At 41.9% G+C, this 13243-nt stretch overlaps 1 protein-coding gene across 2 annotated transcripts in view; it reads right to left on the bottom strand.

The window, feature by feature from the left end:
* Positions 1-1086: 1086 nt before the first annotated feature.
* Positions 1087-13243, bottom strand: part of LOC144771551 (uncharacterized) — a 152807-nt gene continuing 140650 nt past the window's right edge. For both annotated transcript variants that reach the window (XM_078655951.1, XM_078655952.1), the window contains one exon: positions 1087-3176. In XM_078655951.1, coding sequence (XP_078512077.1) covers positions 2637-3164 — 528 coding nt within the window. In that variant the 5' untranslated portion in view covers positions 3165-3176 and the 3' untranslated portion in view covers positions 1087-2636. The remainder of the gene's footprint in view (positions 3177-13243) is intronic.

The following is a 13243-nucleotide window of genomic DNA, read 5'->3' as shown; positions in this document are numbered from 1 at the left end:
GAGATGACGGGACATATCGGTCAACCTTCTCATATAAACAGAGAGACAAGAGCCCAGCTTAATCATTTCATCCCCTCAGAAGAAGCGGTGGGGTGAACAGTCTCCTCATGAAGCAGAGGTCAAAGCTGTGTACTAAAGAATAACACACTTGCTGGTCCTGGAGAAAGTGGCATGGTCATAAGGGTGTGATGCGATTAATGCTCCATGTGATTGCCAGTCATGATATTGGTGCTCATCATACAGATGGGAAATATAAGTATTAGATGGCACAGAAGATCAACTTTGTGGTCAAACTGGAATGACACCTAGCAACCAGTGCAGAGGGCGCTACAGGATTTCTTTGTTAATGAATGGGCATATCACACAAATTACACATGATCCTAGTTCCCTTACTGCAACACTAAACCACCTCACTCATACCTAGTGTACATAGTAATCATAGCTTCTTTTGCAAAACACCTCAGTGTTAGCTATCAGGTCACCAGCTCGCGTCAGGTACCCTTATCTGGCTATATATTACCCAAGCCTTGAGAATTAGTATAAGAACATTAGAAAATAAATATTTCCTTTGGCAGAAGCCTTAGTTCTTCACCCCTTCCCACCTTCTCCGTTCAGATTATTATCATTAGCAACTGGATTTGGACCTCAGTGAAAGGAGGGCAAAAGAAACATTGTTGTTGGGAATTTTAACCCCAAAAATTCAATGCACAATAAAACAAGGTTTTGAAGAACAGGCATCAAGGCATTGTCTATGCAGCACCGAAGTCTGTGGTTAAGAGCACAAACCGATGGCTCATCGCTTTCCGACGGCACAGTGGCCTAATGCTGGGGCTGCAGAGGCCACTGTTAAACCAAAGGCGCACAAAGCTTTGAATTTTAGTGAGCCTCCCCAGACTAATTTCCTTGACATTGATCAAATGAGCACCTGTGATTTGGGAAACAACGGTCTAAACAAAAATGACACTGTATGTTAGCTAACCATATGGTACTGAAAGCAGAACTAGGTCTTTGTCATAAGCGTACATTTGTTTTAAAATACAAAATGTTCTCGATATGTTTGTTTTAGAGTAAAATAGACTTTTCGGTTTAAATGCTTTAATTTTTCATTGTGTACCAACATTGCTAATTAATGTGTATATAGTGAACTAAGGAAACAGAAAATAAAGATATCTTCAAAATAGTACCAGAAGGTACCAGTTCTGGTACTGCAAAAGAAATTGTTTGCACATCAAAGTAGCATACTTATTTATACATTCTTGGTCACCTCTGGCAGAAAAGACCTCCGACTATTTGTAATAGGATTATATCTGTATATAAATGTAATAGGTTTAGACTCCCATCTAAAAATATAAAAGCAGGTGAAGGAGAGAAACTAGAAACTTGTAATTCCACTCATGATGTGACAGGAGCAATGCAGAATAGTTTCTTCCTGGGAGAAAGATTAACACACTCGTCTAGAGCAGCTGCATGTAGATTTGTGCTGGTAAGACAGCAGACACCTAGTTTCGTGGTTTCTGTAATACCTTGTGCAGAGGCAGGTATACTGGGAAAATAGACATTTTTTATTTAGAGAAGAGAAACTTCCATGTACTGAAGTGGTCTCCGTAATAGGTTATTGCAATGATATAGTAGCTGGAGAGTTCACCCGGCCTTTTTAAAAGGTCCGGGCTAGTGAGTCACACAAAAATTGGAAAGGGGAAAGATGAGTGGACACCATTTGTGATGAGAAAAGGGTTTTCAGGAACTTCAATCAAGCTCTTGAGGGATAGCTTAGTGTGCTTAACTCTGTGCTGAAGGTCTAAATACATTAGAATCCAGGTGAATATTGTAGACTGACTTGGTTAGGAGTCACTAGAGGCTGGCCGAGATCCAGGTCAATGGAGATCGGATCAGGACTCACAACAGGTCAATCCCGGCAGCTCTACACACATCGTGACTTGGCTATTGTATGCTTTTGACTAGAACACATATTTAAATATTTTAAAAGGTGTGTAAACTAGTAATTTGCTTCTGTGGAAGCTTTTTTTTTTTTTTAAAGCGACCCAATAAATAAATGTCAGGAGGTCGTGGCTGCCTAGAAGAACTCCCTCTTTTTGTCCTGCCAGAGAGGCAGACTTGATAGTCACTGACCATCAGGCAACCCTGCAGCTCTACACCTGGGCAGCCTGCAGTCCCAGCCTCCCTGAATGACATCACACACCTCCAGAGATCAAAAGGAGGAACAACGGTAGAAGTGCTGAGAAAATTGTCAATATGACTAAGTGTTCATTCACTCCCTTAGTAGAACACACCAAGACATCTCTAAAATGTCCTCATTAATTTGAAGTACAGCTGCATTAGGGTGTAATAAACATTATTCCATCTACATGTAAACCAAAGTGTATGAACATTTTTTTTAAATTAGCAGATGTTTGTGCATCACGTGCATGGTAGACAAAGCAAATAATTGTAAAAGAGTGAAATCATGTAAAATTAAACTTGTGCTACAAAAGTGATTGTGTATACATTCACACTACTAATCAAATGTGTGACTAAAGAGAATGGAGTACACCACTGTTTGGAAGATAGCAGTAAGACACACCCTAAAAATCCTTAGACTGGTGTCCAAATCAATATGTGAGCTCAATGAGACCTTCTTACACCAGTGATTTGGTTCTGCTGTCCCGGCTGTATAAGAGAGCTCTCATGTTTATGCTGAAGATCGGAGTACTGGTGCCTCTGTTGAGTTGGTTTGGTTCCATGAATGTAAAGACATCCCCAGACTCCTTTCCAGAGTGAACTGGTGGCGAATTGGCAAACATGGAGAAGGTATCACATGATGTCGGCAAGTCAACTGGTAGAGAACTGCTGCTCTCCATATTCTCCAGCGCTTTCGCCATTTGCTGAACCAAGGTGGTGTCGTGATGCTCTGCTTCAGCATTATAAATCATAAAGACGTGGTCATCTGGCTTGTTCTCCAGCATAGTATTCAGTGTCATTAATGTCTTTAGGATAATGAAAATTCCAATCAGTCCAAAGACATACAGCCCATCGCCGATGAACACCTGCAGTGGATATTTAATGCCGGTCTGGTTCTTCGAGTCAGTGGAAACCCTCTGGTTGAAGCAACTCAGGAGCGTGGGAGGCAAAGTGGTTTTATTCTTTGGATCCATCTTCAAAATCATCTAAATCCCAAACTGAAAAGAGATAGAAGTAAATTATGATGGTACACCCTTGCTATGTAAAGGCTTACTGGTGGCATTTCATAGGCAGGGGTGTTTTTTAACAAATAGCAACTGTAAAAATCTGTGCATTTCAACATCCATTTTGTTTACTACTCGCCCCAAATCTAGTGTTTATGCTACAGACTCACACGAGGGAATTTATGGTGAAATCCTACAATCCACTGCAAGGCTTGATGCAACTACTGGAAAGGAAATATTCATTTTGAGGCACTGAAGACAGAAAAGGTTAAGGTTTTCTTTAAAAAAAATGTAGAGCCATCTCAATTTTCATTACAGTGGTAGGTTCTGTAAACTAAAGCCACTTTACTTCTTGCAGCGTTCCCAATACACTGAAAATAAAACCGCATGCAGGAATTATCAAGTTGAATTGAAATGCCTACTGAGAGCAAACTTATCTTAAAATGGTACAAGTAAGATTATCAAAGGACTACAGGAAATTTAACAATCAGCACTACACCTCGTTCTCTTCCTTGTCACATTTCTTAAAAAGCAAGGTCAATCCTGACTTCAAAACAAGTTCCAGCTGAGAATGGCCAACACTTTTATTGGTCATAGTCAGTCATGGCCAGGAACCTCCTCGGTAACACACAGGCCAAATTCTCATTAGACTGAACCTATAGACCTTACTGTCCACCCTCCCTAATAAAAGAAACAGCACAAATAGAACTAGTGAGGTCCAATCACAAACTGTGGGTAATTGTGGCATTACTTTCTCAAACCTTTTCCTCATTCGACCCTTTATGAAACCAAGCAAAAATGCTGGTTTCAAACCTGGAACACAGACACGAAGGAGGATATCCTACCACTTCCATTAGTTCTCTGTAGACACGCATGATTAAATCCACCACTGTAGGATCATAGCAACAAACAAGGTAGACTCCTGCCTGACCACCATTCAGGACAGCCCTGGCCCCTCTCTAAACCATGGATAATCCTGAATCTGCTAACACGTGCTATGGACTATAAAGTAAAAAAAAAACTTTTCTAAATGTTTGAATAATATTTTTTGAAGCTACAATTGGACCACAACACATTCGAGTCAGGCACGGATGATTGAAAAAGGGAGGTAACCATTACCTGAACCAGGAACGCAACCACACCAAAGACTTAGTACCAGATATGTCAACACCAATATTCAAACCATACGTAAAGTTTCCTTCTGGGTATAAAGAGGGACACAAAGTCCGAGCAAGAAATCACTGTGACCCACGAAGGAAGGCAATTCCCCATTGTAACAGGATGCTCCTGACTCAAAGTATCAGTTATTTTGGCTCAGCAGTGGGGAACAAAGCCCATGCAAAGCAGAGATCCAAAGTCCCCCATTCTTGAAGAAATAACCTGCAGAAATCAAAACCTTGAATAGAGAATAAACGACAAATGCACTTATGTTGACAGCCCAAAACAGAGCAACCGATGAGGCAATAACGTCCACACCCATGAAGGGACAAAGTCTTCTAAATAAAGACCGGGAAAAGCAAAATCCTGAAGATGGAGTTAAAGATTTCCAGACTATGAACCTGCCCTAATGTTCTCTGAAATGTCTTAATAGCCGTACCCAGTAGTCTACGTATTGAATCTGCATTAACCACAACAAGAAATTGGAGTAACAAAAGAATACCCTTTTCCATCTACAAGTAAACCATATTCTTCCAGGGACTCCATCCCTGGAAGAATTCCACTCCTGAAGAATGACTGAAGATCTGCCCGACTCCACTGCAGATGACTGATTAAATGCGATCTGTAGCCCTCTGGAGAGTCATGGACTTGAAGGTCAAAGATTGAACCAAACGCCTGGTATCGCAAATATGGGCACTGAAGTATATCAGACACAAAATGGGTCATGCCAGGCAATATTCAAGCAGTAAAACAAGTGCCTCTATTCGAGAGATCATGGGACTTGCACAAAGAAACAAGTGGGCAAGTGGGGATCTGCAAGGGTTCTTCAAAACGACCTCTCCCGTACTCTTGTCCAGCTTATCTCAGCTTAACACAAACAGCCCAGCCACCAGACGCCTCTCTAGTGGAGCAATACGACCTTCCCATTCCCTGCTTCTATGCTTCTGCCCTGTCCACTACTTAAACAGCACACAGTGGATCCTAGGGCACTCTCACTTACTGGTGGGATGTTCATGGGGGTCAAAAACATAAGAACCTAGAAGTAATAGGGAAAATGGAAGAGGGGAGGTAGAATGACGCCCCGAGTGGAAGGGTACGAAGGGCTTTGAGCATCTCTTATTCATTTCAAGAGACAATAGTAAAGGAAGGCCATAGAACAACTTATAAATTACGTTTTATGAGAAAATTTCGAAAAGAGAAAAATCTTGCAGAGGGTGATCAACAAAAAGCAGATGAGAAGAGCATCTTCAGGTTGGAACCTTTCCAGCTCCACCATGCAACATAGGTTTTACCATGTCTTCCTAGTCCTTTGTTTCTGCCAACATGAGAGAGATCAGAATGTGGAGTGTACGTGTGATGTGAAGTGTGTTGACATGAAATATATATCCACATTTGTCACTTAAGGAAATACATCCAGGATAGACTGAACTATAGTGGTCAAACTCATGTTGGTTGTAGCCTGGGGCTGTGCCTGCCCTGGAGTATTACCTGCAAACTAGCTTGGGCAAATACACCTGTATCATGCCTACACCTGTGAGGCCAGTACAGCTTAAAAATGCAACTGCCTGATATGCGTGTAAACAGAATTACTCTGTGAGGGCTTGAGTAGTGGCTAAGACCCAAGAGAAGGAGCAATTAGAGCGTGAATGGCAGTGCTTAATTTGTGCAGGTGTTTGCTGGTGCTCGGTCCAGCGGCTCTTTCTAAACACAGACACATTTATCAACCACATGGTGGCACTGTGTTCCTATATTTCTTTGGGCAATGTAATATACTTTTTGAAAAGTATCATGTAGGTATTGTTGACAGCAGTGGCAGGAGCTGGGGAGGAGCCAGAGGCAGTGGATTTCTGAGAAATACTTTGGACCCTGGCATTTAGTTTTTTACAGACTGCTTATGCCAGGATGCCATTTACCAGTGCTCAAACTTCCCCAAAAGGAAAATCTTAATAGAAACCTGGATAAATTAAACTGGCCCACTAAAGCAGGAGCTCAGCAGGAAAGCCGATCCATATGCCTAGTTTCTAAAAAAGCAAAGTCGTAGATTTAAGAAAGCAATTCTTGCATAAGTGAATTCGCATAAATCATCATATACATGATAAACCAACCCTGGGTAAAAGCTACACTAAGTGCCCTATGTAATGCTCACCCACTTATCATGGGTAAATATGCTAAATCACCTTACCGAGTTACATAGATCTGTCTCGGCGGAAAAAAGGTCAGGCAGCTACTGCCCATCCCCTAATTTAAGGCCAAACTCGTAGGAATGTAGGGGTGTTATGACCCACGCCAGGACACTCTCGCAGTAGTTGCTGCATGCTTTATAAAACCCATCGTTCATTCCGACAGATTTGCCAGAGATTCTCTCGTAGAGTATTGATGAGGAACCGTAGCCCACACCCTACTAAATCAGAACACATACACCTAGGTATTTATTAATTACTATTTTGATATGTGCATTTGAAACCAGGTTAGTGTTGAAACTGGAGACCTAACAAGATTGTTTAACAAGGAAGGTTTTATCTCCTAGTTGATGTTAAGAACAAACATCTGCAATGCAATAGGTCTTGCATTTACACGAGTTTGAGCTATAGGCATTGTAAATGACAGTGCCTTTTATTTATGTTTTGGTTTTTAAAACATAAATAAGAGGCATTGTCATTTACAATGCAAATAGCTTAAACTCTTGCAAATGTGAGACCTATTGCATTCCAAATGCTTGAAGGCATTACTGAGTTGCCCCCTTCCGTCTCCGATGGCCCCTGAAGAGCGTTCAGTTTGCTTGGAGTTAAATAAACAAGCCAGTGGTAACAACTGCGCACGAGAGAGACCCTCCTGCAATAAGATCATCATTAAAGAAAATAGTGCTTACAGACTAAAGAAGAGGTACTGTGTAACAACCAAAGAAAAAGGGCCAGTCCTTAAGGGAGGTTACAAATGAAGACAGGGCGGTACCAAGGAGGGAATAACAAGCCTTAAAACAAATCAGAAGTCAGCATTTAAGAAGGACAATGACACGAGCCAATGACAAATATGGGTGAAGAGTGGGTAGGGCTTTAAGTACATACTCCAAACAATTCAGCATGGCTCGCAGAGAAGTGCATGCCATGCCCAGGCTCGACCTAAAAACAGTGCAGAAGTCAAAGGTTTCTCTTTAAGTTGTTAATAATGAAGAGTGTGGAACAGAAGGCATGTGGAAATATGCAGACAAAAGTAAACGCAATTTCCTACAGCCCTGACCCAAGCAAAGAAACAACTTTTGTTGAACAAATCCTCTCATTGTCAGGCCTAATGCAGGCTCATGCTAACTGAAGACACTTATGTTAAGGGAAAGTGGCTGTCTTAATGTATATCAACACCAGAACAGAAAGGGGCGTTGAAACACCACACACTGGAATATAAAAGGAAAAAAAAAAACAATTTCCAAAAAGTTCAGAGTAAACATCACACGCTATATTTCGGTACAGAGCCCACCCTGGAAACCAACTGAAGTAGTCATAGAACGGATAACTAATGGATTCAATGCCTCAATGATCCTAGGAAATAAGTAAAATGAATTATTTAACTTAGCACTTAAATGCCTTTAATGTTGAAGACCTATTTCGCTCAGTAACTGGCAGATCATAATAGCTAATGCTCTAAAAAGCAAAAAAAACTTGGGAGCCCTTAGAAATAGGACTTTAACATAGTTGAAGGATAAGGTGTGGCCGATGGAAGTCTGGCAACATGGCCGGATAGCTTTCAGAAGGGTTTGGATCACAAACAGAACACTTACAAATAATTTAGCAATATGGACTGTCGGAAGAGCAGGAACAGGGCACCAGACTACATGGTCATTGGTTGTAGGAAAAACCATGTGCGATACAAGTATGGATGCCTTTAATTGTTACTTGGTCATACCTGCTGTGCATTCAAAGGCAGAGGTCAAATGTCAGGGTATATCCTCAACCGCATGGTGCCTGCCGCTTTGTGCACGCAAATGCAGTCAAATCCCTGCTTATTCTTTTAACATGGAGCTTAGGGTTTTTAAAAGCCTCTTACTTTGTAGTCAGAAATAAAAGTAAAGTGAAGTATGTTACAATCTTGCTGGAGTACAGTGAAAGGAAAAGCTGTAGGATGTCAGTTTTCCAACATCACATTTAAAATTTCTGTAAATGAACCCTACTAATATTTTAGAATATATCAGCAGTTACATAAGCATTTGGGGGCTGGGGTAAAAAGTCAAGACTGTTGACATAATTGGCCAAAAAGTCTGGGAGTTTTTTATTCAAAGGAAACAATCTGACCAAGTGGAAATTATCTAGGCCTCTGTTTCCCAAACTGTGGTCCGCGGACCCCCAAGGGTCCGTGACACATTCCCAGGGGGTCTGTAGGCAACAGTTTTAAAAGCACAGAAACATTTCTTGTATAATTAGCAGCTTTCCAGCAACAATGAAAGTGTCAAGAGAATGCCAGTGATTAATGTACCTGCTGGAGAGCAGGAGAGTTTTGTTCAGTGGCAGCTTTGATTTAACTAATGTAGCACAGAGGGTTAATGTGCCTACTGCAAAGGATGTGTAACATGCATCTTAAAAAGCAGTATTTTATGTGCCTAGGTTGGTGGTTACTGCTTTTATCACAGAGTTTCTTTTGTTACTGTGCACTTCATAAGTGACAATCGTAATCTAGCAGAGGGACCTATAAACTGTCATCAAAGAGCTGCTTGCAAACTGCATGGTACCAGTTAGTAACTTATATTTTGTCCCAGTTATTCATTATCCTGATGCTGCTAAAAAGATATATTTGGGTGGAAATACATTTTTAATGCTAAAGTCAATGCTAGCCACTGTGTTATGCTCTGAATCCTGAGTTTGTGCTTTTCCAGACCAAGCACTCTTTAAACATTTTATATACACACTGATTTACATGTATGATTCAATGTCTCTATATGGGTGTGATGTAAAGCGCTCTGACATCCTACAATGGTATGAGAGATGCTACAAAACAAATGAAATGCATGTGACAGAGGGGCTATTACTTCAATATAAAATACTAAGGGCAAGATGTACGATCTATTTTTATATGTGCGAACGGGTTCGCAAACCCGTTTGCGCATGCAAAAACCTATTGGGCCATGTACATAGCCTATTTCGCGAGTCGCAATTTGTTTGCGACTCTCTAAATAGGTTTTGCAACTTGCTATTTGGAAGGGGCATTCTCTTCCAAATAGCGAGTCTCAAAACCATGTACAAATGTTTTGCGATCGCAGAACAGTCACAATTACCATCTACTTCAAGTAGATGGTAATGCATTCGCAAATGGGAAGGGGTCTCCCAAATGCATGCTAAATTATTTTTGAAGGTCAGGCAGTGGTCCAAGGGACCTCTGCCTGCCCTTAGAATATGAAACGAAAACGTTTCATTTTCTTTTTTTTTTTTAATGCATGGTAAACAGGCTGCATTTTTTGTTTTTTAACTGCTTTATTTAAAAGCAGTCCGAGACAGGGTGGCCTGCAAAGCCCAGCAGGCCACCATCGCTGGGAGCGCTGGCATTCCCAATGGGCTCGCAAATTGCGAGAGGCTCATTAATATTAATGAACCTCCCAATTTGCGACCCCATTGGGAATCCCAAACAGTGTTAAACAAACTGTTGTACATTTCATTTAGCGACTCGCAATTTGCCACTCTCAAATTTTAACCCCATGGCCGCGGCGGTAATTCCGCCGCGGCGCTAGGGGGCACGGGGGGTGGGGGGGCACGGCGCCGCAATGCTTGTGTCGGAACCACTCCGTCACGAGCCGCGGTGGTGCTGTGCTTGTGACGGAATGGTTCCGTCACTGCCAGTCCCGCTCAATAGAACGCACCTCGCAGGCACGAAATCAGCACCGCGCAGGCGCAAAATCAGCGCTGCGCAGATGCGGCGGCCGGGCCATGACAGAACCATTCCGTCACCAGCACAGCCCCACCGTGGCTCGTGACGGAATGGTTCCGTCACGAGCGCACAAGGGGTTAATGTTTGAAATTTAACTCATACAAATTGCTTGGGGGTCCCCGGCTTCCAGTGGTGACTCAATGGGGGTCCTCAGGAGTCAAAAGTTTGGGAACCACTGATCTAGGCAACCTAAACACAATTGCGGATTAGTGCTTCAGACGCTCTCATGATCCAAGCAATCGGTGTCTTACCCTTCAATTTTCAGAAAGCTTGCACCCAAATGAAGTCCCTTTTCAATGGACTTCTTTGCCGTGTGCCTAAACACCAAGCTCACTTTCATTTAGAGTTGGAATCAGATCCTTAGGGTCTGGCAACAGGTGCCTTTCTCCAAGACTGGTCCCTAGATCAACATTATGTTTTCCCCATTCATTGTGATATTTTGGGCGCTGGTTCAGGTTCGTTGACAGAGAGCCTCATTAGTGAGTTTGACCCACTTTTGGCAAGCTCAACCTACCACTCCGGAGTGGATAATAGTATCTCCAATACTAATGCCATATTTCCTTAATCTACCTCTGAATCCATAGATCCAATTTTTCAAATGATCCTCAGTCAGTCCCTAGTTATGGTGGCTTGAAACATTTAGGGTAGGCCTGGAGAATCCCAGGATCTCCTAACCATGGGGTCTTGGAATCAAAGCTTACTAATCCACTCGGATTGTATGGAATAGCTGGTGTCTGGACAGAGTTTCAGGTCCCTTTCCAGCAGATGTATTTATAATAGTGATTCTTTTTTCAGCCTCTTTAGCTTCCCCAGGGAAAGCATACATACCCATAAACACCTACACATCAGCCATTTCACAGAACATGTGAGTGGATGGTAAACTGGCGGGAGAAGATTTGCTAGTTTGACAACTGTTAAAAAGAATACGATTTTCTAATCCACCTGTCCCCAAGTACAACCGGATCGGAGACGCTAGCCTGATATTGAAGTTGTTTATTGATTGGTCTGATAAAAGCTTTAAGGTTAATACCTCATTATCTCCTAAACAGACTATTCTGTTTTTAGCTTCTTTGAAACATCTTTTTGATGTCAGAGCCTTGGATGTCACTTCAGTATACACCTTCAGGCGTTTCAATGCTTCTAAATGAACTAAGACAACGCCTTCCATTTTCCTAATTTTTCCTGTCAACCAAAACGGTGTACATTCGCTTGAAGGCTTATATACAGAAAACATCAGATCGGAGAATGTCCACTTCAACACAGCCTCTTATTTTCTTTAGGAAACCCCATAAACCAGAGTCCTCTTCCTCATTAGCTCACTGTGTCACGAGTTGAAGTGCTTTCAGAGCTCATTCCATGAGAGGAGCTATGGCTGCTAAAGCATATTGCTCTTGAGCTGGTTTAGACCGCTTTCTATGATCAGTAACCAGATCTAAAAAGTTTCAACTTTCATGACATTTTACTGTAAACCTATTCCTCACATAGCCACAACAGAATTAGCTATGCTTTAAAAATGAGCACAATTGAAGTCTCTGGTCTTGTAGCAAAATGAGATTTTCATAGCTTTAGAAAAGTCTTGATTTTATTTAAGATACAGGAGTATTATCCCACCACTGTTTGTATTTTTTAATGCCTTCTCTTTCTAGTTTTATTGCCGTCTGGAACCACTCCCTCAACTTGATGTGGGGCTCTGCCTAATAACTTAGATCTATCCTGGTGTTGTAGGGAAAGATGTTCCTCTTCAGAAGATCAACTTGCTCACAACTCGACTCATACCATCAGAGAACTACATGGACGGCCTGTTATTTTGGATCTCGCTAGAGACCGCTTTACTTTATTGATGAGTTTTACAATTGTTTTGTTTACAATCAAGTCAGGCATACATATGCCAACCTCGTTGAAAAGGTTGTGCATCAGTGTGCATTGGATACCGTGCCATGCCAGCTTCAGTGTTGCAAATGCTGAGGGCCGACATTCAATTATATTCCAGGAGCACGTGTATAGTGCATGGCTACCCATAGGCATCCCAGCACTATTAGTATCAATGCCACACAGAAGGAATTACAGAGATATTTTGGGGGAACCAAATCTTTAATAATTTATGCAAGGAGAATTCCCCATCCACAGAGCGTAGTGAAACGGGGAGGCTATTCCAAAGTTTAGTAGCCTTAAAGGAGAAGGATCTACCTCCACATCTTGCTTTCCTGATGATTGGGATTGTAGCCAAATGAGCATTTGAGAAGCACAGGAATCAACTCAGTCGATAAGGGAAGAGCAGAGACAGCTCAATGGAGCTTTATCAAGAAGGGCTCTACAGGCGATGCACAGAGATTTTAATTTTATTCTCTGCCCCTGGGAGCCAATGGAGATGGAGAGTTTGACGCACCAATTGATTTCTAGGTAGGTCATATAGAATTCATGCGGTGGAGTTCTGAACGACCTGCAATTTTTTTTACAGTGGCTTTAGGATCTCCCAAATAGAGTGAATTGCTGAAGTCCAGGCAACTGAGGATGAGAATAGAGGATGCATATACTGCTCTTCTAAAGTTCCTAAAGCCAGTTGGTGAAATAGAAATATAGAATAACTGTAGTAACTCACTGTTCCAGAGTACCTGTTTGCTGCTGAGAAGTGCTAGTACTCATTATTGTAAGGTGAAAGTATTGAGTACCTGGCAAGAACTGCTCAGTTAAAACTCGACACGCAGCAATGCATACAGCTATTATATTAGGAGAAAATACTGCTTTGCAATGCACCTCACTCCTGATTTGCAGGGCATCAATTGTCAAGGGTTTATGCAGCGCTGAGCTGTTAAAGTGCATATATCCAGATCTTCAGTTATGAAAAATGTTTCCTCAGTTTTTGCTCTGTGTGGCAGTGTAAGGTTTCTGTGCACTGCAGCCAAGGCTATGTGCACCAATAACCCACCTGCACATGTGGGTGCAGCAACAAATATCAGTGCAAATATCACTCCAAATTTCCACACATACAGCGCCAC

Source organism: Lissotriton helveticus, chromosome 8, assembly GCF_964261635.1.
Source record: "Lissotriton helveticus chromosome 8, aLisHel1.1, whole genome shotgun sequence".
NCBI lineage: Eukaryota > Metazoa > Chordata > Amphibia > Caudata > Salamandridae > Lissotriton > Lissotriton helveticus.
The sequence above is the reverse complement of the archived record's forward strand: the minus strand, read 5'-3'. Positions and strand labels throughout refer to the sequence as shown.